General features: G+C 42.4%; 1 protein-coding gene across 1 annotated transcript; it reads left to right on the forward strand.

Moving 5' to 3' along the window:
- Window positions 1-1,629: 1,629 nt before the first annotated feature.
- LOC109742567 (malate dehydrogenase, cytoplasmic) lies at window positions 1,630-4,697 on the forward strand. Its single transcript, XM_020301663.4, has 7 exons — window positions 1,630-1,822; window positions 2,675-2,833; window positions 2,936-3,111; window positions 3,536-3,813; window positions 3,903-4,038; window positions 4,119-4,230; window positions 4,376-4,697. The coding sequence occupies exons 1-7, from the start codon at window positions 1,777-1,779 to the stop codon at window positions 4,468-4,470; spliced, it is 1,002 nt and encodes a 333-aa protein (XP_020157252.1). The 5' UTR covers window positions 1,630-1,776; the 3' UTR covers window positions 4,471-4,697.
- Window positions 4,698-26,243: the final 21,546 nt, after the last annotated feature.

The following is a 26,243-nucleotide window of genomic DNA, read 5'->3' on the forward strand; positions in this document are numbered from 1 at the left end:
CATCAAATGACAACACATATCTATGGTCAGGAAACTTAACCATCTTTGATTAACGAGCTAGTCAAGTAGAGGCATACTACGGACACTGTTTTGTCTGTGTATTCATACATGTACTAAGTTTCCGGTTAATACATTTCTAGCATGAATAATAAACATTTATCATGATATAAGGAAATATAAATAACAACTTTATTATTGCCTCTAGGGCATATTCCCTTCAGTGATGATATGATCTCATAATATATCAATAGACTAGGTCTGTTCAACACCATCGTTCTTCCAACAATGTGTTCCCATTGTTGCAAACATCCTTGTTACTTTAATTATGCCCCATCAGGAAAACATGATCGTCATGCAACACATGGGCTAGTCTTAGAGGTGAGACTAGGAACAGTGACAGAGCCATGGGCGAGGGGGAGCCATGCCCCCGCAAGTTTGAAAATTTTGAGAAGGTAACCTACAAATTTCCTGGAAAATTTGTCCCCCTTGGTTCATTGAGCCGTCTCTGCTAGGAAACTACTTGGTGTTTATTATCCCACATATGCAACTGGTTTTTCCTTTGCATCTCATTTATATTGCAGACTCGAGAACCATTGCAATTATAACACAGAAAATAAACATTAATTACAAACATGAAAATAATTAAATAACATTTATTATGGCCTCTAGGGCATAGTTTCTTCATATGCTTGCATTTTTTTTTCATGTATTTTCTTTTGTCTCAGTTGGAGCACCCTAGGTAAAAAAAATCCTATCTACGCCTCAATCTAGCATGCCATGAAAATTCAACTCAAAACACTTAATAAGTCGAGGTAAGAAAAGTGGAAGTTCCATATGGAATGGAAGGTTCATACTTTCTTTCTCTCGAGTATAAGATTCATTGTGAATTTTATCTTTTTTATATCTTGTTGCGTAGACAAAATTGAGTTTTAGAATTTTATAGAAATACATCTTGCTACTATGTTATACAAAGGATCTCATTTTTTTGTTTAAATTTTTTTGGTGGTGCTTATACACAGAAAATATTGTGCTTAAACGGGACACACAAAATTTCTCTCCTACGAAAGCATATCACCCATAAAAACCAGGCCTCGTGAAATAAAGTGTTTTCCACATTTGATAATATCACATATAGTCAAAAGCCCCCGGTAAAACAAATAGATAATCGAATGCATCCTTTGATTGCTACTTTTTTTTAACTATAATTCCTCGTCTACGATGCTTTCGATCACCCTTTCTCCGTTTGTTACGATCGCGTTGGTGACAAAGGCACCAGGCTATGTGTTTTTAGCAACAAAAGCATCTTGTACGCCATCTACAGTCTGTAATATATGCTGGGAATATAATTGAGCATATATTTGGTGATACCAGAGTATATTATAACTTGCCAAGTTGGCAAAAATGTCGAACTGGAAGGAAGGCCCCCACCGTTAGCTTCTCCGTTGCTTTTCCTAAATCTTATCGCCCAAGCCATGGCCGGCGCTCCCACGGCGTCACTTTGCCTGGACCCCACGAACGCAATGGAACCCAGACAACCACACTGACAATTCGGGCCAAACTAATGTCGGACCCACTGTCTGCCACTAAAGAAAGCTTTGGCTATCATATGACGGTATGAGCCCGGTAGCACACAGGTTTGCAGTAGCGAGGAGTCCATCCCACCAAGCTTAAATAACGGCCACCCATTCGCCTCGTCTCACTATCTCTCCCGTTGTCGTCGCCTCCTCCTAAACCACTCTCCCTATCCCCGTGTCCAGAAGCTACCCCCCGGCTCCAATGGCGGCGAAGGAACCGATGCGCGTGCTCGTCACCGGCGCCGCAGGTACAGCGTCGACCCCCCGCCCCCCCGATCCGTGCAGTCTCCGATCCGATGCGATCTCGCCTTGGTCGCCCCGGATCTGGCCAAGTCGTCGAGATCCACTCCAAGTGGGGTTTTGAGTGTGCTTTGCTAGTTAGATCTTACCTTACATGTCTTGATCTGGTCGGGTAGGGGTTGAACTGAAGTGAAAGTGGCAAATAGTGCCGGATCAGACTAGTGGGGGAGCTCACTGCTAGCTTGGTTCGTTGTCTGTAATTTGGCCCAAGTTGCGGTGTTTGCGCGATTTGATAGGCTGATCTGATGGGCTTTGGTAAGGATTTGCGGGTAGACCTGCCAATAGTCGCTTGATCTTACATATTCTAACATGGCATAGACGCTAAGGAGTTGGTGCACTTGTTGAACTGATTTGCTTGTTATGATATGATAACTTCTAGTCTGGCTGCATGGCTTTGGTGCAGATCTCGGGATAGTACCGTGATCTGATTAGGGATCTGAACTGACTGCTGCTGTTAATTCGATAAGTGAGAGAGTATTGCACCAGACGAGTGGGTCTAGTTTGGTTGGATTTAGAGGATCGATTTACTTTTTGTTGTCATAATAATATTGCCTGACGAGGTTTAGAGCAGTGCTATGCGTGTAAATAAGGTTGTATTTTTGCTTAGGCAGTTTTTACTTTGTGTATTGGCTTGTTTGGCGCCTCATTGCAGCACATGAAAGTGTATTGGACAGCACGGTAGCTTAAATTAAATGGCTAGAATCTTGCTAAGTTAGGATGAATAACTAATAATTCTTGCGTGCTAGAATCTTGGTAATTTTAGTAAGTAGCATGAACTGACTTGTTCCTTTGTTGACCAGGACAAATCGGATATGCTCTTGTTCCCATGATTGCCAGGGGAGTTATGCTTGGTGCAGACCAGCCTGTTATTCTGCATATGCTGGATATTGAATTTGCTGCTGAAGCTCTTAAAGGCGTCAAGATGGAGTTGATCGATGCCGCATTTCCACTTCTCAAGGGTAAGCTGATTTGTTCAATTTGTTTCCTTTTAGACAGCATTACCTCTTTTTTTTGGACGATCATCTTTGCTGATGCTTAAACCTTCTGTTGGTACACTATAGGAGTTGTTGCAACAACTGATGTTGTCGAGGCCTGCACTGGTGTGAATGTTGCGGTTATGGTTGGTGGATTCCCCAGGAAGGAAGGAATGGAAAGGAAGGATGTTATGACGAAAAATGTTTCAATATACAAAGCTCAAGCATCTGCTCTTGAAGCTCATGCAGCCCCCAACTGCAAGGTATGAATTAATTGGCTATATAGACTGTACCTTTTGTCTTACCAATGTTTGTCAGTGGCAACATGCATTCAGTTAGATGGTGATAAGACCATGATATAAATAGACTACTCAGCAAGTTATAACATTTCTTGGACAATTCATTCTTATCTTCACATGTGCCTTTGATGCATTAAAAAGTATCTCGAGGAAATACTGGCTTATTGAAGGGCAAACCTTAGCATGGTGATGCATTTTGTACTGAATGTGGCATAAGACCATAGTAAAATAGACTCACCCCTAACTTGTAAGATTAGTCGGACACTCCTCTTTATTGTTCACATCTGTATTTGGACGCATTAAGAAATACATAAATAGTGTGGACTTATTTAGGGACAAACTTGAGTCTCAGTTATGGTGTTCCTTTATTTTTGTGCTGTTTTTGTAGGTTTTGGTTGTTGCCAACCCAGCAAACACCAATGCTCTCATCCTGAAGGAGTTTGCTCCATCTATCCCTGAGAAGAACATCAGTTGTTTGACCCGCCTAGACCACAACAGGGCACTCGGTCAGATTTCTGAGAGACTTGGTGTCCAAGTTTCTGACGTGAAGAATGCTATTATCTGGGGTAATCACTCGTCCAGTCAGTACCCTGATGTTAACCACGCCACTGTGAAGACTTCCAGTGGAGAGAAGCCTGTTCGTGAACTTGTTCAAGATGATGAATGGTAAATGAGAAATCTGAAAATATTAAGTTTTGTTGTCAGATCCATTTTCATTCATAGGATCTAATAATGGTGTTATCCTCTTTCCGCAGGCTAAACGGGGAGTTCATTGCCACTGTCCAGCAGCGTGGTGCTGCAATCATCAAAGCGAGGAAGCTCTCCAGTGCTCTCTCTGCTGCCAGCTCAGCTTGTGATCACATCCGTGACTGGGTTCTGGGAACCGCCGAGGTCTGTTTCAGTCCTTGTGTCCTTTTTGGTATTTGGCTTATTTACATGCAGCCTTTTAACACTGAGTTCGTGGATCACAGGGAACATTTGTTTCCATGGGTGTGTACTCTGATGGTTCATACGGTGTGCCTGCTGGTCTTATCTACTCCTTCCCAGTAACGTGCAGTGGTGGTGAATGGACAATTGTTCAAGGTGGGTGTCCATGCAACACTCTTACCGCATGGCAGTTTTTTTGGTTCATATATTCTTCCCATGCTTCTACTTGTCCGTCATGCACATGTGTGACCACATTAATTTGTAGCCACTTGCCTAATATTTATTGTATGTCATCTTGCAGGGCTCCCGATCGATGAGTTCTCGAGGAAGAAGATGGATGCCACCGCCCAGGAGCTGTCGGAGGAGAAGGCGCTGGCCTACTCATGCCTCGCGTAAATCCACATTCGAAGGGCAGCTGCTCCTCTGATGTTTTGAATAAATGAAACCTTCCGCTCCTTAGAAACTCTCGTCTCCACCCAGAACAGCCGCACATCGCGATGCATGCTCCTTTTCGCTGGTTTTCCCAGTGTGTATGAATGAGGCTTGTAGCTCCCCTTTTGCCTGATGATTTACAGGACAGTACATTTGCTGGAAGGATGAAACAATTTGACACCTGATTAGAATCAACTTGTTTTTCTCTTAGAGCATCTACAACAAGTCACATAAAAACTCCCCAGAAACTGGTTATACCGGGTGTCAATTCATGGGTGATTCTCAGGTGTGCATTTCCAGCAAGCCTCCTTATCACAATATATCCCTTAAAACCAGTTTTTTCATGTCTCTTTAATAATAGGCATATGCAAGACTATTTTATTACCATAATAATTTAAATAATGTAATTTTGGACACATAATTGAACATCACTTCAAAACACAATTATGAAGTTTGATTTGGAATTTAAATTTAAATTAATTCAAGTTAAAAAACATGAAACATATGAGAGAACATCATAATTATAGAAAAAAATCATTCCTACATCACCATTGCCATTTTCACCTTTGTATCCATCCATCCACACTGCATATACACCTAGGAGCCATTGCCAATTTCCGTTTCTACTCACGATAGTCTTGCTCCATTTTGTTTATCCCGCAACGCCTTCAATTAGGATGTCAGATTCAACGGAAGCCAGGCTAGCAACTTCTTTTCTTCGGTTGCTGCCTCCTCACATGCCACTTTGCCCTCCGTCAGTGCCTTAACCTCGGACCATCTCCAGTCCTTGTTTTCTCCAGTCCTTGTTTATTTGTTTCCTCCAACTTACCATTGCTTGCTGGGAAGCTTAGGAGAGCCGCCGACTCCAACTATCGTCCATCTATGATCCATAGTCTTGATCATTATCGTTTCTCCATTCATTTGTTTATCTTTCTCACCTCTCCTTCCGGGTGGCCTATTTGCAATGATGATTGGAGTGAGACTTCATCAATATCATCATCGGTATTGTCAGTGTTGTGCACTTGTGCAACCGATGATGATTTAGCCTTTGGTTGGATTGGATAATCGTTCCCGTCTCTCCAGTTATCGTTGTTGTGGAGCAAAACCCAACAATGGAACATGACAAAAGCCCATAATTTTTGGCTCCCTCTAGCTGTATAACTCGTCTATGTAGCTGAGCTGTCAAGTTTATAATTTCACATAAGCAACCTGAGTGCAAACAATTTATAAATAAATTGTACAAGTAGTCACCAGCCTGTCCTCCGTTATTTCATTAGTTTTGCCATGATCTACTTGAGCCACACAACCTACCCAATGATTGCAAATTGTTGAATTAAGCTCAACCGATGTGCCAGTGACTTAATAGAGTGCTCGATGGAAACAACCACGCTGCGATGATAGTTCATGGCTCTATTTTATAAGCATTTTTAGAGCTCGTTTATTGCATACCATTTTCATATATCATGTCCCGTTGAACCAATACATGTCCATTATGCATGATTATCGGTTTTACTCTTTTTATCATGAGCCTTGCGTAGGTTGTGGTTTTATTTAGTTTTTATTAGTTTCCTTTGTTTTGTTTTGTCTACAGGTGTTTTGAAGCAACAATAGGCCAAGCACGATGAAAAGACTAAGGATGGGGTTCAACACAGAGGACTTCTAGCTAGGCACCAGACCTACGCAATTGGAGTCTAAAAAATGATATATTTTTCTAAAGTGCTCAAAATGAAGATCTAATACCATAGGTGCATCAACGTCGTTCACGCGATTCCAATGAGGCCAAGAATGTCAAAATTGGAGTCTGTACGAAGAAGTTATGCCCATTTTACTAAAGGGGTCCACGTCGTTTGATGACGCTAAGTACGACCACGCCGGGTCGTACCACCCCAGAAAAGCATGAAATCGCTTAGATCGGATGTGATTCTTCGTGGATTTCATCCCCGTTTGTTCCTATGACTTTCTTGACCACCATGGGAGGTATTGAGATTGAATTTGGCTAATCTAGAGCCCTTGGATCAAAGGAGAGAACTACAACTACGTAGGAGGCTTTGGGAGAGCCCTTGTATATACACCTTTAACCCTAGCGCCCGTCATCATCCAACATTCATCAACGATCAGATCACATTACCTGCATTGTTGCTCCAAGACCACCTCTGAAAGGGCATTTCCCTCCTTAAGTGATTTTGGTGTTGATGACAACACAATTTATGGTCTAACCTTGTGATTAAGCTACACATGTATATTTCAAAAGTGGCACAAGATGGTTAGGTTCCCCTCTAAAAGAAAAAGATCGAAGACGGTGTTCCGGCGATTTTATTTTATTTGGGCTGGAGGAAAACCATACTATTAAGACCCCTTTGTTTGGGCTACAGATTCTTGGAAATCAGCTATGACTGAGATTCTAAACATCACTTGTCCATGCACGCGGCCTCCTCCCTATGGCCTCGGCGTCCTCGCACATGGCCCTCGGCCTGGTCTCCTCCCGCAGCCTCGCAGGCCATGGTGTCATAGCTAATACCGATGGATCTCGGTTAGAGGGTCCCGATCTCGTAGTGTTATCTAGATGGTAACGAGGACACATGGGACATGGTGTTTACCCAGGTTTGGGCCCTCTCGAGGAGGTAAAACCCTACATCCTACTCTGTTGTATTGATTGTGGATGGGGTACCAAGTACAAGTGATCTACCTCGAGATCTGATGTCAATGTGTTGTCCTCTCTATGTCCCCAGTCCCTCTGTTTATATAGATACCGGGGGTACCTAGGGTTTGCACATAGTCGATTGCATCTTAAGGGTAAGCTTGCCAAGGACAACTTTTATATCTTTGAGTACACACAAAGTCTTTAGATGATATCTTCGAGATGCTTCAGGACCCGACTGAGGCCCATTAATGACAGGCTTAGGGGGTTCCTCAACACAATCCTAGGGGTGGCTATTCGACTAGCCTATGACCCCCTAATCCAGGACTCCTTCAGTAGCCCCTGAACCGGTCTTCATGCCGAGGACTCTCCTGGTTCCCCGAACTGCTGGGTTTCTTCGGTCTTCGGTCTTGCAAACTGGGTCAATCTTGCGCATACTCCCCCAACTGGTTTTGTCTCTCTGGCCGAGGAGACGCATACCTTGGGCATCTGAGGTGTCTCAGTGTCTGAGCAATAATAAAAAGAATAGATCCCTTAGCAACAAAGCTTTCTCGGTCAAGGATAAGGTTTGTGTTAGATCCAACCCTGACAAACCGACCGGACTAAAGAATCACCACCCCTATCACTGTTGTATGGTCAGCCTCAAGGGTCATCATGACGTGTGAATGCAGTTCGAGACCCTGCTCATTGATATGTAAAATCAATAGAGATCGTGCGCCGGTTTCTTAGCAACACGATCAACCAAATTCCTCGTTCCTCACACACGCTTAACACACGACGCTTGGGGAACTAGCGAGATTACTGCAACACGCCGCGCTGGGCTGGTGACTGCCAGTTATAAAAGGTATAAGAAAGGCGAGCATTGTGGTTTTACACCCTCAACCCCCTTGCCTTCGTCTTCCTCGATATCCAACGCGTGAAATCTTTGAGCCCTTTCCAACTTCTCATCCTCCTTGCCGACTCGAGGGCTAGCGAGGGTTCCGCAACTGCCACAACCGCGAAGGGGCAGGCACCGTCAAGTCCCTAGGGCTTTGGAAGCCTTCTGTTGTCACAAAGGGGGAGATCAATTCTCTCTGGGGCAATGGATATGTTCCCCCTTTCGATGTCACCGTCACCCGTTCGCCTCTGGTAAGTGGGTCATCTTCCTCTCCCATCTCCTCCGTGGCCTTGGATTTCCAATCCACCCTTCCTGCGGGGATTGCTTTATTTTTATGGCCTTCAACTCCACCATCTTGCCCCAAACTCCATTTGATGGAAATATGCCCTAGAGGCAATAATAAGATGGTTATTATTATATTTCCTAAATCATGATAAAGGTTTATCATTCATGCTATAATTGTATTGACCGGAAACTTAAATACATGTGTGGATACATAAACATATATATACCGTGTCCCTAGTGAGCCTCTACTAGACTAGCTCGTTGATCAAAGATGGTTAAGGTTTCCTAACCATGGACATGAGTTGTCATTTGATAACGGGATCACATCATTAGGAGAATGTTGTGATGGACAAGACCCATCTGTTAACTTAGCACATTAATCGTTCAGTTTATTGCTATTGCTTTCTTAATGTCAAATATATTCCTTCAACTATGAGATTACGCAACTCCCGAGTACCGGAGGAATACCTTATGTGCTATCAAACGTCACAACGTAACTGGGTGATCATAAAGATGCTCTACAGGTATCTCCGAAGGTGTTTGTTGAGTTGGCATAGATCAAGATTAGGATTGGCACCCCGAGTATCGAAGAGGTATCTCTGGGCCCTCTCGGTAATACACATCATAAGAAGCCTTGCAAGCAAAGTGACTAATGAGTTAGTTGCAAGATGATGTATTACGAAATGAGTAAAGAGACTTGCCGGTAACGAGATTGAACTAGGAATGAAGATACCGACGATCGAATCTCGGGCAAGTAACATATCGATGAACAAAGGGAATTACGTATGTTGTCATAAGGTTCGACCGATAAAGATCTTCGTAGAATATGTAGGATCCAATATGGGCATCCAAGTTCCGCTATTGGTTATTGATCGGAGAGGTGTCTCGATCATGTCTACATAGTTCTTGAACCCGTAGGGTCCGCACGCTTAACATTCGTTGACGATATAGTGTTATATGAGTTATATGATTTGGTGACCGAATGTTGTTTGGAGTCCCAGATGAGATCACGGACATGACGAGGAGTCCCAAAATGGTCAAGAGGTAAAGATTGATATATAGGACGATGGTGTTCGGACACCGGAAGAGTTTTGGAGTGCACCGGGTAGTCATCGGGTCACCGGAAGGGGTTCCGGACACCCCCGGTAAGTGTATGGGCCTAATGGGCCAAAGGGGGGGGGCAGACCAACCTGCTAGGGGGCTGGTGCGCCCCTCTACATGGCTGGCCTAACCTAGGGGAAGGAAAGGGGAGGGTGGCCCCTCCCGCCTTTCTCTCCCCAGGAGAGAAAGGAGGGGGGAGGGGGGGGGGTGCCAGCTCCTCCATCCTTCCCCTCGCACTCCAATAAGGAAGGGGGGGGGTGGCGCCACTTGGAAGGACCTTGACCCAAGTAGGATTTGGCCTACTTGGGGGCGCCTCCTGGCTGGTCCCTCCTTCCCCACCTATATATATGTGGGAGGTGGGCGCTTAACACAACCATAACATTTGCTTAGCCGTGTGCGGCGCCCCCTCCACCGTTTACACCCTCGTTCATATTTTCGTAGTGCTTAGGCGAAGCCCTGCGGAGATCACTTCACAATCGCCATCACCACGCCGTCGTGCTGCCGGAACTTATCCACTACCTCGCCGTCTTGCTGGATCAAGAAGGCGGAGGACGTCACCGAGCTGAATGTGTGCTGAATGCGGAGGTGCCATACGTTCGGTACTTGATCGGTTGGAGCGCGAAGAAGTTCGACTACATCAATCGCATTAACAAACGCTTCCGCTTACGGTCTACAAGGGTACGTAGACACACTCTCCCCTCTCATTGCTATGCATCTCCATGGATATATCTTGCGTGTGTGTAGAATTTTTTTTGTTTTCCATGCAACGTTTCCCAATAGTGGCATCCAAGTCAGGTCTATGCATAGATGATATGCACAAGTACTCCGACTGACATGCATAGCAACGAGAGGGGAGAGTGTGTCTGTAGAACACAAAGAGTTGTGGGCGGTGATAGTCATAGTGCTTACCACCAACGTCTTATTTTGATTCGGCGGTATTGTGGGATGAAGCGTCCCGGACCAACCTTACATGTCCACGCAGATGAGACCGGTTCCACCGATTGACATGCAACTAGTTTTGCATAAATGTGGCTAGCGGGTGTCTGTTTCTCCGACTTTAGTTGAATTGAATTTGACTATGGCCGGTCCTTGAAGAAGGTTAAAACAACAAACTTGATAAATCACCGTTGTGGTTTTTGCGTAGTTAAGAACGGTTCTTGCTACAAGCCCGTAGCAGCTACATAAAACTTGCAACAACAAAGTAGAGGACGTCTAACTAATTTTTGCAGGGCATGTTGTGATGTGATATGGTCAAGATATGATGTGATATATGATGATGTATGAGATGATCATGTTTTGTAATATCGACAACCGGCATGAGCCTTAGGGTTGTCTCTTAATTATTGTATGAAATGCAAGCGCCATGTAATTGCTTTACTTTATTGCTATGCGTTAGCAATAGTTGTAGAAGCAATAGTTGGCGAGACGATCCTGACGCAACGTTGGAGATCAAGGTGTCGAACCGGTGACCATGGAGATCATGACGATGCTTTGGAGATGGAGATCAAAAGCACAAGATGATGATGGCCAAATCATGTCACATATTTTGATTGCATGTGATCTTTATCCTTTATGCATCTTATTTTGCTTAGAATGACGGTAGCATTATAAGATGAACCCTTCACTAAATTTCAAGATAAAAGTGTTCTCCCTGAGTATGCACCGTTGCCAAAGTTCATCGTTTCGAAGCACCACGTGATGATCGGGTGTGATAGACTCTACGTTCACATACAACGGGTGTAAGACAGTTTGCACATGCAAAATACATGGGTTAAACTTGACGAGCCTAGCATGTACAGACATGGTATCGGAACACTGGAGACTGAAAGGTCGAACATGAGCCATATAGTAGATATGATCAACATAGAGATGTTCACCATTGATGACTACCCCATCTCACGTGATGATCAGACATGGGTTTGTTGATTTGGATCATGTATCACTTAGATAACTTGAGGGGTGTTAATTTAAGTGGGAGTTCATTAGTAATTTGATTAATTAAACTTAAATTTATGAATTTAGTCTTAATAGTTTTTGCATATCTATGTAGTAGATCAATAGCTTGCGATATAGCTCCCCTATTTTTGATATGTTCCTAGAGAAAACTAAGTTGAAAGATGATGGTAGCAATGATGTAGACTGGGTCCGTGATCTGAGGATTATCCTCATTGCTGCACAGAAGAATTATGTCCTTGATGCACCGCTAGGTGACAGACCTATTGCAGGAGCAGTTGTAGACGTTATGAACGTTTGGCAAGCTCGATATGATGACTACTTAATAGTTTAGTGCGCCATGCTTTACGGCTTAGAACAGGGACTTCGAAAATGTTTTGAACAACACGGAGCATATGAGATGTTCCAAGAGCTGAAATTGGTATTTCAGACTAATGCCCATCTCGAGAGGTATGAGACCTCCGACATATACTTTGCCTACAAGATGGAGGAGAATAGCTCAGCCAGTGAGCATGTGCTCAGAATGTCTGGGTACTAGAATCGCTTGAATCAAGTAGCTCAGCCAGTGAGCATGTACTGGAATGTCTGAGATAGTGATTGAAAGAGTTCTCTAGTCACTATCGGCAAGCTACTAGAACTTCGTGATGAACTATAATATGCAAGGGATGACGAAAACGATTACCGAGCTCTTCGTGATACTGAAATCAACGAAGATAGAAATCAAGAAAGAGCATAAAGTGTTTATGGTTAACAAGACCAGTAGTTTCAAGAAAAAAGGGCAAGGGAAAGAAAGGGAACTTTAAGAGGAATGGCAAGCAAGTTGCCACTCCCGGGAAGAAGCCTAAAGCTAGATCTAAGCTTGAAACTAAGTGCTTCTACTGCAAAGGGAATGGTCACTAGAAGCGGAACTGCCCTAAATACTTGGCAGATAAGAAGGATGGCAATGTGAACAAAGGTATATTTGATATACATGTTGTTGATGTGTGCCTTACTAGTATTCGTAGTAGCCCCTGGGTATTTGATACCCGTTCAGTTGCTGAGATTAGTAACTCGAAACAGGAGTTGCAGAATAAACGAAGACTAGTTAAGGGCGAGGTAATGATGTGTGTTGGAAGTGTTCCCAAGATTGATATGATCACCATTGCACACTCCCTCTACCTTTGGGATTAGTATTGAGCCTAAATAAATGTTATTTGGTGTTTGCGTTGAGCATGAATATGATTAGAACGTGTTTATGCAATACGGTTATTCATTTAATTCAGGGAATAATTGTTGTTATGTTTACATGAATAACACCTTCTATGGTCATATACCCAATGTGAATGGTTTATTGAATCTCGATCGTAGTGATACACATATTTATAATATTGATGCCAAAAGATGCAAAGTTGATAATGATAGTGCAAACATACTTGTGGCACTGCCGTTTAGGTCATATTGGTGTAAAGCGCATGAAGAAACTCCATATGGATGGACTTTTGGAATCACTTGATTATGAATCATTAGATACTTGCGAACGATGCCTCATTGGCAAGATGACTAACACTCCGTTCTTCGGAACAATGGAGCGAGCTAATGACTTATTGGAAATAATAATACATACCGATGTATACGGTCCAATGAGTGTTGAGGCACACGGCGGGTATCTTTATTTTCTAACCTTTACAGATGATTTGAGTAGGTATGGTTATCTCTACTTGATGAAACACAAGTCTGAAACATCTGAAAAGTTTAAAGAATTTCAGAGTGAAGTAGAGAATCATCGTAATAAGAAAATAAAGTTTCTATGATTTGATCGCAGAGATGAATATTTGAGTTACGAGTTTGACCCTCATTTAAGAAAATGTGGAATTGTTTCATAACTCATGCCACCTAGAACACCATAGCGTAATGGTGTGTCCGAACGTCATAACTGTACTTTATTAGATATGGTGCGTTCTATGATGTCTCTTACCAATTTGCCTTTATCATTTTGGGGTTATGCATTAGAGACAGCCGCATTTACGTTAGATAGGGCACCATCTAAATCCATTGAGATGACACCGTATGAACTGTGGTTTGGCAAGAAACCTAAGCAGTCATTTCTTAAAAGTTTGGGGATGCGACGCTTATGTTAAAAAGGCTTCAGCCTGATAAGCTCGAACACAAAGCGGGGAAGTGCGTCTTCATAGGATACCCGGAAGAAACTATTGGGTATACCTTCCACCACAGAACCAAAGGAAAAATCTTTGTTGCTAAGAGTGGGTCCTTTCAAGAGAAGGAGTTCCTCTCGAGAGAAGTAAGTGGGAGGAAAGTAGAACTTGATGAGGTAATTGTACCTTCTCTCGAATTGGAAAGTAGTACATCAGAAAAAGCCTTCCCGTGGTGCCTACACCAACCAGAGAGGAAGCAAATGATGATGATCATGAAACTTCAGATCAAGTTACTACTGAACGTCGTAGGTCGACCAGAACACATTTCACACCAGAGTGGTACGGCAATCCTGTCCTGGTAGTCATTGTTGGACAACAGCGAACCTACGAACTATGAAGAAGCTATGATGAGCCCATATTCCGATAAATGGCTTGAGGCCATGAAATCTGAGATAGGATCCATGTATGAGAACAAAGTATGGACTTTGGTGGACTTGCCCAATGATTGGCAAGCCATAGAAAATAAACGGATCTTCAAGAAGAAGACTGACGCTGATGGTAATGTTACTATCTACAAAGCTCGACTTGTTGCGAAAGGTTTTCAACAAGTTCAAGGAGTTGACTACGATTGGAGTTTTTCACCCATAGCGATGCTTAAGTGTGTCCAAATCATGTTAGCAATTGCCGCATTTTATAATTATGAAATCTGGCATATGGACGTCAAAACTGGATTCCTTAATGGATTTCTTAAAAAAGAGTTGTATATGATGCAACTAGAAGGTTTTGTCGATCCTAAAGGTGCTAATAAAGTGTGCAAGCTCCAGCGATCCATCTATGGACTGGTGCAAGCATCTCGGAGTTAGAATATACGCTTTGATGAGGTGATCAAAGCATATGGTTTTATACAAACTTATGGTGAAGCCTGTATCTACAAGAAAGTAAGTGGGAGCTCTGTAGCATTTCCGATATTATATGTGGATGACACATTGCTGATTGGAAATGATATAGAATTTCTGGATAGCCTAAAAGGATATTTAAATAATATTTTTTCAATGAAAGATCTCGGTGAAGCTGCTTACATATTAGGCATCAAGATCTATAGAGATAGATCAAGACGCTTGATAAGATTTTCAACGAGTACATACCTTGACAAGATTTTGAAGGAGTTCAAAATGGATCAGTCAAAGAAGGAGTTCTAGCCTGTATTGTAAGGTGTGAAGTTGAGTAAGACTCAAAGCCCGACCATGGCAGAAGATAGAGAGAGAATGAAAGTCATTCCCTATGCCTCAGCTATAGGTTCTACAAAGTATGCCATACTGTGTACCAAACCTATTGTGTACCTTGCCATGAGTTTGGCAAGGGGGTACAATAGTGATCCAGGTGTAGTTCACTGGACAATGGTCAAAATTATCCTTAGTTACCTAAGAGGACTAAGGAAAATTTCTCGGTTATGGAGGTGATAAAGAGTTCGTCGTAAAGGGTGACGTTGTTGCAAGCTTTGACACAGATTCGGATGACTCTGAGTCTCAATCTGGATACGTATGAAAGTGAGAGCAATTAGCTAGAGTATCTCTATGCAGATCATTGTAGACATAGAAATTTGCAAAATACATATATATCTGAATGTGACAGACCCGTTGACTTAACTTCTCTCACAAGCAAAACATGATCACACCTTAGTACTCTTTGGGAGTTAATCACATGGCGATGTGAACTAGATTATTGACTCTAGATAGCCCTGGGCGAGCAATGTGCCCGCACGCGTCGTACTAGCTCAATGTTTGTTCTATGCTAAGTTTGCATTAATTGATAGCGTTTTATGAACACGCCACCATTTCCTGCCATTTCCTCACTAGTTTCCTGCCGCCACCCAGCGATATTGGGTATAAACCTAGGCGGCGCGCGACGCATCGAGGTAGCAAGTGTAGCCTGTAGCACATCGACCTTTTGCAAGCTTGACAACCCACTGAAGCGCCGCCTCTGCCATCAACCTCCCCGAGGAGGAAAACGAGAAGGCGCCACGGCTCGTCGAGGCCGAGGCGCTTCCTAACAACGTGATGGACGACGTCGTGCTGCGCATCATTGCTAGGTTGAGCAGAACCTTAACGCATGACGCTTCAGCGCCGCAGATCAAGATATGCATGTTAGCACCGAGAGGCTGCAGCTCGCCGCACAACATGATCGATGGTGCGCCGCAAAGCAAGCTAGGCGCGTCTACACCGATAGGCTGCGGTTCGTCGCACAGAGAGACCGTTGGAGCATCGTAGAGCGAGAGGCGCGGCGTGCCACACAACAAGAGTGGATCCATCGGCGCTTGCCTGTTGTTGACAGGGCGTCATAGATGGGTACACGTCCCGTTAGTACGCCCATTCCTCGCCAGGAGTTGGCAGAGGCCGTATGTGTCATACGTGCACCAGAGGCCGGCCACGCCATACTTGCACCAGACGCCCTTCGTGACGTTCGCATGGGTCGCGCCATTCACCTTGTCCGCGACCCGCTTGATGCCAACGCGCTAGTCGCTAGGCTCGACCACCTCCTTGGCCCAGGTGTCCACCTGGGCGCAGTAGAGGAACATGGCCGTCGCATCCTCGAGCTGGTGATCTCCGATGAAATAGCCAACTTGGAGCTCGATATCGTGCTCCAGATGTTCCGCGAGCGGGTCGACCGCTTGGACGAGCGCCCGCACGAGTTCAGGCAGATCCAAGAGCTACTGTAGGCAAGGGCTGCTAGTCATGGACGCATTTTATCTTGTTGAGTCATTTTGACGTGGATCGCTATGTATTCACAACAATCATAATATTGCTCTATTTTTATTGCTCTGTTTCAATATGTGTACTCTGTTTTCCGTTCTTATATGTCCTGTTTCAATGTATGTATATTTGCTTTCCAATTGTATATGTGGATGATAACAGCTAGATACAAATTAGTATACAAAAATAGATAGAAAAATGAAATTCATAATAGAATATATATAATAATTGTTCATTAGTTCATCATAGAATATATATAATATCATGACATATACGTGATGATACTTAACTACTATGTACAATGCGTAAAATTGAAAATGAAAAATACTAAAACTAATAATCCCTCCTGGGGGCAGTATTCCGGCAGCCCCTCACCAACAGCTCCCTGGTGCGCGACATCTTCCCAGCTCGGAGGCAGTACTCCGCCTCCTCCGCCTCACATCGCTTGACGTACCAATCTGCCTCTTGCTAGCGAACAAGTGCGAACGATCTTGCCATTTAGTTAGCACCCACTGGAATTCCTCATCGGTGGCACGCTGGAGCTTATTGACCCACCTCCACGGAGTGATGATGCGCCTTTCGCCTTTCACCATTCTCGCAAAGTACCCGTCTTCGTACACCTCCTCTGCACGACGACGCGCTCGCCCCCAAAGCTCTACCGCCTCTTTTTCCAGGCGGCATCACGGGCTTCACAGGCCGCCTGGCACCTGGCTTCCTCCTCCGTCATCTCCTTCTTGAATGCCACTTGCCTGGCTTTCTCAGCCGGTGGAGCGACTTCCATAGACAAAGATTGTACTGGCCCCAAAACCACTCCAAAGTTGGGGGTTCCGGTGCAACCTCGTCCGGCGGCCCATAGGGGTCCTCCTCGTCGCTGCTCTACGACTGAACATCCTCGAGGGGCGGCGCCTCCTTGTCGACGCGTGGGCAAATCGGCGGCGCCATGGCAGAGATTTGTGAGAGAGAGGGGGGCGAGGAGAGGATGTAGGATGATAATGCAGGTGGGACAACGTGAGCAGGGTAGTATTTATTGGCGTCCGGAATCTAGATCGACGGGAACATTACACACGCCGGTCGCTGGAATTTACGAGTACTCTAGTTTGAATTGCACACGATCCCGCGGCAAAAGTTGTGTGTGAACTTAATTGCCGACGGTTTCCCAATACAGAACCGCGTCTGATTAATAACCCGCGCCACTCACCTTCCAAACCTCGAGGCACGAAATAGCATGCCAATCGTGTGGGGGCCGGTTGTCTTGCCAGATATTTACATTTTCTTTACTCATATAGGCATGAATGCTTATTTTGTGTTACCATGGCACTTGATGCTTGTGTCCAAGCCGTGACACCGATATGCTTGAAATTTCCTTCTAAATTACTACACATGGAATTAACTCGCATGCAAGTACACAAATATGATTTTTCAAACCGTTATGATTAGCTGTTGCATGTACATGGAGTTCAAATTTGAATTACAGTCATCAAATGACCCCTGAAAATTTCCAAATTTTAACATGACAGTTGTATTAGTGCATGTTAATGGTAGAAAAATTTTGAAGGCTATAAGAGGAAGCTATTGCTGGTTCATCATCAAACATGCATTGTTCCCTCTCGGAACCACGAGCCTTCTCTTGAGTTGCTCCGGTTTGTGAGGGGTGTGTGTCCAAACTTTCGTCAAACATGCCAATTTTTTCCACAACATCTAGGTGCCATGCCATTACATTAACAAGGTTTCATGTATTTCTGATCATTTTTTTTATTTTTTTTGGAATTTAAATGCCATGGCAATCGATGCTTGTGTCCAAGCTGTGACACCAATATGTTCGAAAATTCCTTCCAATTTACCGCACATGACATTAACTCACACAGAAGTACACAAATATGATTTTTCAAACCGTTATGGTTAGCTGTTGCATGTACATGTAGTTCAAATTTGAATTACGGTCACTATATGGCTAGAAAATCACTTAAATGTCTTAAAAAGGTCGAATGAACCCTTATAATTTCCAAATGTTAACATTACAGTTGTATTAGTGCACATTAATAGTAGAAAAAGTTTGAAGGCCATAAGAGGAAGCTATCGCCGGTTCATCATCAAACATGCATTGTTCCCTCTCAGAACCACGAGCCTTCTAGTGAGTTTGCTCCGGTTTGTGAGGGGTGTGTGTCCAAACTTCCGTCAAACACGCCAATTTTTTCCCCACAACATCTTGGTGCCATGCCATTACGTCAAGCAAGGTTTCATGTATTTCTGATCATTTTTGATTTTTTTCGAATTTAAATGCCATGGCACTCGATGCTTGTGTCCAAGCCGTGACACCAATATGTTTGAAAATTCCTTCCAATTTACTGCACATGACATTAACTCGCACACAAGTACACAAATATGAATTTCAAACTGTTATGGTTAGCTGTTGCATGTATGATACGTCTCCAACGTATCTACTTTTCCTAAGGCTTTTCCTCTTGTTTTGGACTCTAATTTGCATGATTTGAATGAAACTAACCCCGAACTGACGCTGTTTTCAGCAGAACTACCATGGTGTTGTTTTTGTGCAGAAATAAAAGTTCTCGGAATGGAACGAAACCTTGCGAGGATTTTTTATACAATAAATAAGAATTTCTGGAGCCAAGATACACCGGAGGGGGACACCTGGGTGGGCACAACCCACCAGGGCGTGCCCCCTCCTGACGCACCCAGGTGGGTTGTCCCCACCCGGTGGCCCCGCAGACCCTGAAACCAACTCTATAAAATCCTATTTTTTCAGAAAAATCAGGGAGAAAGAATTATCGCGATCCACGAGACGGAGCCGCTGTCACCTCCTGTTCTTCATCGGGAGGCCAGATCTGGAGTCCGTTTGGGGCTCCAGAGAGGGGGATCTTCATTCTTCGTCATCACCAACCCTTCTCCATCGCCAATTCCATGATGCTCCCCACAGGGAGTGAGTAATTCCTTCATAGGCTCGCTGGTCGGTGAGGAGTTGGATGAGATTCATCATGTAATCGAGTTAGTTTTGTTAGGGGTTGATCCCTAGTATCCACTATGTTCTAGTATTGATGTTGCTATGACTTTGCCATGCTTAATGCTTGTCACTTTGGGCCCGGGTGCCATGAATTCAGATATGAACCGTTTATGTTATCACCATTATATCCATGTTCTAGATCCGATCTTGCAAGTTATAGTCACCTACTACGTGTTATGATCCGGCAACCCCGGAGTGACAATAGTCGGGACCACTCCCGGTGATGACCGTAGTTTGAGGAGTTCATGTATTCACTGTGTGTTAATGCTTTGTTCCAGTTCTCTATTAGAAGGAGGCCTTAATATCCCTTAGTTTCCAATTGGACCCCGCTGCCACGGGAGGGTAGGACAAAAGATGTCATGCAGGTTCTTTCCATAAGAACGTATGACTATTTACGGAATACATGCCTACATTATATTGATGAACTGGAGCTAGTGCTGTATCGCCCTAGGTTATAACTGTCTCATGATGAATATCATCCAACAAGTCACCGATCCAATTCCTACGAATTTATCTTATATTGTTCTTGCTAAGTTACCACTGCTATCATTACTACTGCACTTGTTACAAAACTACTGCTATCATTGTTACCGTTACTATTGCTGCTGTCACTACTATCAAAACTATCATATTACTTTGCTACTGACCACGTTGCTGCAGATAATTAATCTCCAGGTGTGATTGAATTGATAACTCAGCTGCTAATACCTTCAAATATTCTTTGGCTACCCGTGTGTCAAATCTATAAATTTGGGTTGAATACTCTACCCTCGAAAACTGTTGCCATCCCCTATACTTGTGGGTTATCAAGACCTCTTTCTGGCGCTGTTGCTGGGGAGCATAGCTATATTTGTTTATTAACTTGGGATTACTATCATATTATCACTATGAGGAATCTGAAGGATGCAAAGATTACTATTTTTCCTCTAAGACGAGGGGAGGTAAGGAACTGCCATCCAGTTCTGCTTTAGATTCACCTTCTGTTATAAGTAAACTTGCAACACCACCACATGCTATCAATTCTGATATGTCGCAAGTTATTGATGATGCTACTTCTGCTATGGATAATGCTTATGATGATGCTAGTACCTTGCTTGATAATGTTGATGTGCCACTTGGTGACTTTCTTGATGAACAAATTGCTAGAGTAATACAACATGATGTTGTTGAATATGATGATGAGCTTGAAACTGAAACTCCTGAAACACCTTCTAGAACTAGCCTTGCTAGATATGAATTGCCTAAGGTACCGGAAGGTTATGTTATGAGGAGATAACTAGAGATATTCTTGCTTGTAGGGATAGAGATGATCTAGAGAAATTATTATGCAAGTATAAAGAAAAAATCTCTGAATGCTAGAATGAAATATGATCCTAAGTTTACTACTTCACTGATCTTTGTTGATGATAAGGATTATGAATTCTCTGTCGACCCATAGTTAATTACTTTGGTTGAATCTGATCCTTTCCATGGTTATGAAACTAAAACTGTTGTGGCACATCTTACTAAGTTGAATGACATAGCCACCCTTTTTACTCATGATGAGAAGACTCGCTATTACTTTATTCTCAAATTATTTCCTTTCTCATTAAAGGGTGATGCTAAAGCTTGGTACAATACTCTTGCTCCTGGTTGTGTGCGTAGTCCCCGGGATATGATTTATTACTTCCCTGAAAAATATTTTCCTGCTCATAAGAAACAAGCTGCTTTACAGGAAATATTTAACTTTTTGCAAACTAAAGAAGAGAGTCTCCCACAAGCTTGGGGGAGGCTTTGCCAATTACTTAATGCTTTGCCTGATCATCCTCTTAAGAAAAATGAAATACTTGATATCTTCTATAATGGACTAACGATGCTTCTAGGGATTTCCTAGATAGTTGTGCTGGTTGTGTTTTCAGGGAACGAACTATTGGGCAAGCTGAAGAATTATTGAATAATATATTGAAAAATTATGATGATTGGACTCTTCCTGAACAACCGGTTAAACCCACTCCGAAGAAGAGGGGTATATTATATCTCAGTCCTAAAGATATGCAAGAGGCAAAGAAATCTATGAAGGAAAAATGTATTAAAGCTGAGGATGTCAAAAATTTACCTCCTATTGAAGAAATACATGGGCTTAATACACCACCACTGGCTAAGGTGGTAGAGGTAAATTCTCTAATGAATTTTAATGATAATGACAATCCTCACAATATGCATCCTAGCCAATGCCTTTATGAGTTTGAAATTTACATTAGAAAACAAGATCACTTCAATGCAAATGTTATGAAACAATTGAAATATAATTCTGATATGATTGCTCGCTTGAGTGACTTGTTATTTAGAATCTCAAATGATGTTAGAGGTGTTGGAAAGCATGCTTCTATGGTTCAAACTCAGTTAGAACAAGTTGCTAAATCACAAAGAGAATTGCTTGATGAAATGAACAATAATAAACATGACTTTGCTGTTAGAGTAGCAACTAGAGGAGGTAAAATGACTCAGGAACCACTTTATCTTGAGGGACACCCAAAATAATTGAACAAGGTTCACAAAGAGTTAACACTGATGCACCTAGTCATTCTAGAAAGAAAAAGAAGAAGAAAAATGATAGGACTTTGCATGCTTCTAGTGAACCTGAAATAGAAAAACCCCCTGATAATGATAATGAAACTTCTATCTCTGATGCTGAAACTCAGTCTGGTAATGAGCACTCACCTTCTGATAATGAAAAGATAATGATGAGATTCATGAAGATGCTCAACCAAATAATAAAGAACCATACAATGATGTTGAGATAGAACCACCTGTTGATCTTGATAACCCACATCCTAAGGATAAAAGATATGATAAAAGGGACTTCATTGCTAGAAAACATGGTAAAGAAAGAGAACCGTGGGTTCAAAAACCTATGCCCTTTCCACCTAAGTCAACTAAAAAGAAAGATGATGAAGAATTTGAACGCTTTGCTGAAATGCTGAGGCCAGTCTTTTTGCGTACTCGCTTGAGTGATATCTTGAAAATGCCTCCTTATGCAAAGTATATGAAAGACATCATCACTAACAAGAGAAAAATACCGGAAGCTGAAATCTCCACCATGCTTGCTAATTATACTTTTAAGCATGGAGTACCTAAAAAATTTGGAGATCGGGGAATACCAACTATACCTTGCTCCATCAAAAAGAATTATGTGAAAACTGCTTTATGTGATTTAGGAGCTGATGTTAGTGTTATGCCTTTCTCTTTATATAAAAGACTTGATTTGAATAAACTCACACCTACTGAAATATCTTTGCAAATGACTGACAAATCAACTGCCATACCTATCAGTATCTGTGAGGATGTGCCCGTTGTTGTTGCTAATGTTACTATTTTGACTGACTTTGTTATACTTGAGATGCCCGAGGACGATAACATGTCGATTATCCTTGGTAGACCATTCTTGAATACTGCAGGGGCTATTATTGATTGCAATAAAAGCAAGGTCACTTTTCATATCAATGGTAATGAGCATACGGTGCACTTTCCGAAGAAACAATTCCAAGTAAATGGTATTAATGTTATTGAAAAATCTCCGACAATCACTATTGGAAGTTTTCAAATACCTCTACCTACTGTCAAAAGAAATATGAAATGCTTATTTTGGGGACATTCATATCCCCGTTGAGGTAAATTAGTGATTTACGATAGTTCTTCGGTTTCATGCTAATCAAAAGTGGTTGTTAATAAGACTTGATCAACCTTATTAATGGATAATTTTTGAGAGGTATGAAGTTGATGAATTTAGTAAGCACTACCTTCTGTCCCTATCTCTTGTTTTCTGTTTTTATTAGTTAAATAAAATAAAATGCCATGTTTTGTTAGTTTTCTGAATTTCCCGTGCAATAAAAAATGTCCCAAAAATAAAAGTTCTCAGAATGCTCTGAAAATTTAATACGTTTTTTCTGAATATTTAAGAATTTCTGGTGCAAATAATATCAGAGGGAGGTGCACCGGGTGGGCACAACCCAGCTGGGCGCGCCAGGACCCCTAGGCGTGCCCTGGTGGGTTGTGGTCCCCACGTGGGCCCCCTCACTTATCCCTTCACACCACATCATCACTTACCTCCAGAAAAATTCTCCATTGCTCTCTCTGCCGTGTTCTTGCTCTCAAACCCACGGATTTCGATCTCTTTGCTCGAAGCTCCGTTTCTGAAACTATTTCGGAGGATTGTCGCTTGGTATGTGACTCCACCGTTTGTCCAATTAGTTTTTGTTTTAGTGGTTTATATTTTGAATAATTAGCTACTCTTCGTGCTGCTGTAGATGAGCTTGCATGTTGAATTCTTAAGAGTTCTAAGTAGTTTGAATGCTTGCTATGGCCTCTATGTATCCCTATGAGTAGTTGCTATCAATCTTATAAAGTTTTGTTGATAAATTATTGTCACTCAATTTTTTTAGAAATTTGTACGCAAACATGATGAACCTATTTGGAAGGAGTTCTTCGAGGAGGAGATCCTCGGGGGCATCTTCTAGTGACAACTCCGCTCGCCTGTCTTATGTCGAACCAAGTGAAAGTTCCATTCGAGATGCAGCCACCAAAACATGCTTATGGCCTTGCGATGATTATATGATGCATGTGGGCATTAAGGAGGAATTTCAGCAATATGTTCACAATGTCGGTCTCGGTCCCTACATTTCAGATAAGTGCGAACAACACCACACTCTCACTGAATCATTTGTCAAAGGATTTAAATTCCATCCCTGTGAGTCTAGGGTGTCATTTAAGCTTTATGAAAATCCATTTACCATCTCACTAGAGAGTTTTGCTCACCATTGCAAACTCCCATTCCGGGGTTCGCTTGACGAACCGCCAAGGGCTGAGTACCAATCATTCTTGACTAGTCTTTGCTATGGTGAGACAAGGGGAGTGACACAAGGTAGAATAAAGAGCATTCATTTTCCCGCAATTCAGTACTTTGCATTATTTAACGGGAAATGTATAGTAGGCAAGCAAGACTATAGTATGCTTTGTGCGACTTGAGCCTCACACACACCGCTCTAACCGGTGAAAGGAGTTATAACCTTGGAGGGATTGTTGCACGCAGACTGCAGCATAACGCCAACAGTGGCTATTTCTATGGTGGAATATATGCCACGCGTTTAGCATGAGGGCTGGGTGTTTCACCTTTGCCCTTTGACCCTATCCTACCCATGCATTATTTAGACTTTGATGCTTTAAAAAGTCATAAGATCCTCAAAGGAAAAATTCATAACTTCACTTACAATCTATTGTTTAACCAAACATCTATTGTGCACACATATTTGTCTGCGCCTGCTCTTTTTGACTATCACAGCAAAGGAAGATATTTTGTTCTTGAGAGCGAGGCCCGAGCTCACAATGCAGCAGTGGAGGCAGCACGGCAGGCCGAGGCATCCACACCGAGAGCCTCCGTGAGCTACCACACCGACTACTATCCAGATTACTGACTGTTTACCAAGTTAGGCCAAAAGCCTAAGCTTGGGGGAGTACGTGTTTCTCACCGACATTACATTCATGTTCACTTATTCCATTTTATCGATGTTCACACTTTTTCATTGTATCATCCATGCTCAATTTTATTTTCTTGCTTTCTTCTTGTGTGTTTGAAAAACTTTAGAAAAACCAAAAAAATAGTTAGTTATAGTTAGTTTACTTTCTTTTCATGCTTAGTTGTAATACGAAAAAGAAAACCCAAAAATATTTCCTTGTTCTTCTTTTGCTTGTTGGGAGCTTTCCCATGTAAATAGTTTTTCTCGTTTTTGCTTTTTCCTTTTATTTGCTTGTTCAAGAAAACCAAAAACTCCAAAAATATTTCAGTGTGTTTCTCTGAATTTCTTTTCTTTTTATGCGAGTCGTATCAAGGAGAAGACCACGATGAAAATGTTCAGTGGCTCTCATATGCATAATTGTGGATCTAATAAAGAGCCCATTTTACCTCGTCTTCTCCTGTTGAATAAAATGTTTTGCAGATTCCAGCTTAGTCCACGACACTCTTGCACTATTATTATGTTCACATCGTTCAGTCATGCAAGTGAAAGGCAATAATGACGATATTCGATGAACTGGCCGTGGCAGAGATAAACTGGTATGAACTCGACTTGTTCTGTTTGTGTAAATATGTTTAACCTAGTATCATGATTCAGCCCCTTATGATTAAACATGTTTGCAATGACAATTAGAGATTATAGTTTCTCATGCCATGCATAAGTAGCCGGGAGTGGATAATGATTTATCTTGGATATCAACATTGCGTTAAAATGATTGTGATGTAGTATGATGATATGGTATCCTCCTCTGAATGTTTGAGTGGCTTGACTTGGCACATGTTCATGCATGTAGTTGAATCAAAACCAACATAGCCTCTATGATATTTATGTTCATGGTGTTCATATCCTACTCATGCTTGTGTCCAATGTTACTTATGCATAATGCATGTTCATGACCATTGTTGCTCTCTAGCTGGCCGCTTCTCAATCTAATTGCTACTGGCGCCTATACTAAGTGGGAATTCTGCTTGTGCATCAAAAACCTTGAACCCAAAAGTTATTCCAGATGAGTCCACCATACCTACCTATATGCGGTATTACCCTGCCGTCCTAAGTAAATTTGCATGTGCCACCTCTAAAAACTTCTAATAAATATCCTTTTTGTGTGCCTGGATCGTTCATGGAATGACAGGAGGTGGTCGATATCTTCCATGCTAAGTGGGTTATTCTCAGGTCGAGTGTTTATTCACTCGCCATCGCACGAGGAAAGGGCGGTAATAGGGATGCCCAGTCCCAAACTGCAAACAGAAAAAGCTTACAAGTAACCAAACAAAACTCCCAATGGAGTCAAAACCTTTACTTTTATCTCTTGGGAACCGCCACTAGCATGCTTAGCATGGAAGATATTGATAACTGATGGTCGTGAAGTAAATGAGAATGGTGCATGTCTCAAAATATCATTTACCTCTGTTTTAAAACTTGAGCGCTGGCAC

Source organism: Aegilops tauschii, chromosome 1 (genome assembly GCF_002575655.3).
Source record: "Aegilops tauschii subsp. strangulata cultivar AL8/78 chromosome 1, Aet v6.0, whole genome shotgun sequence".
In the NCBI taxonomy this organism is placed as follows: Eukaryota; Viridiplantae; Streptophyta; class Magnoliopsida; order Poales; family Poaceae; genus Aegilops; species Aegilops tauschii.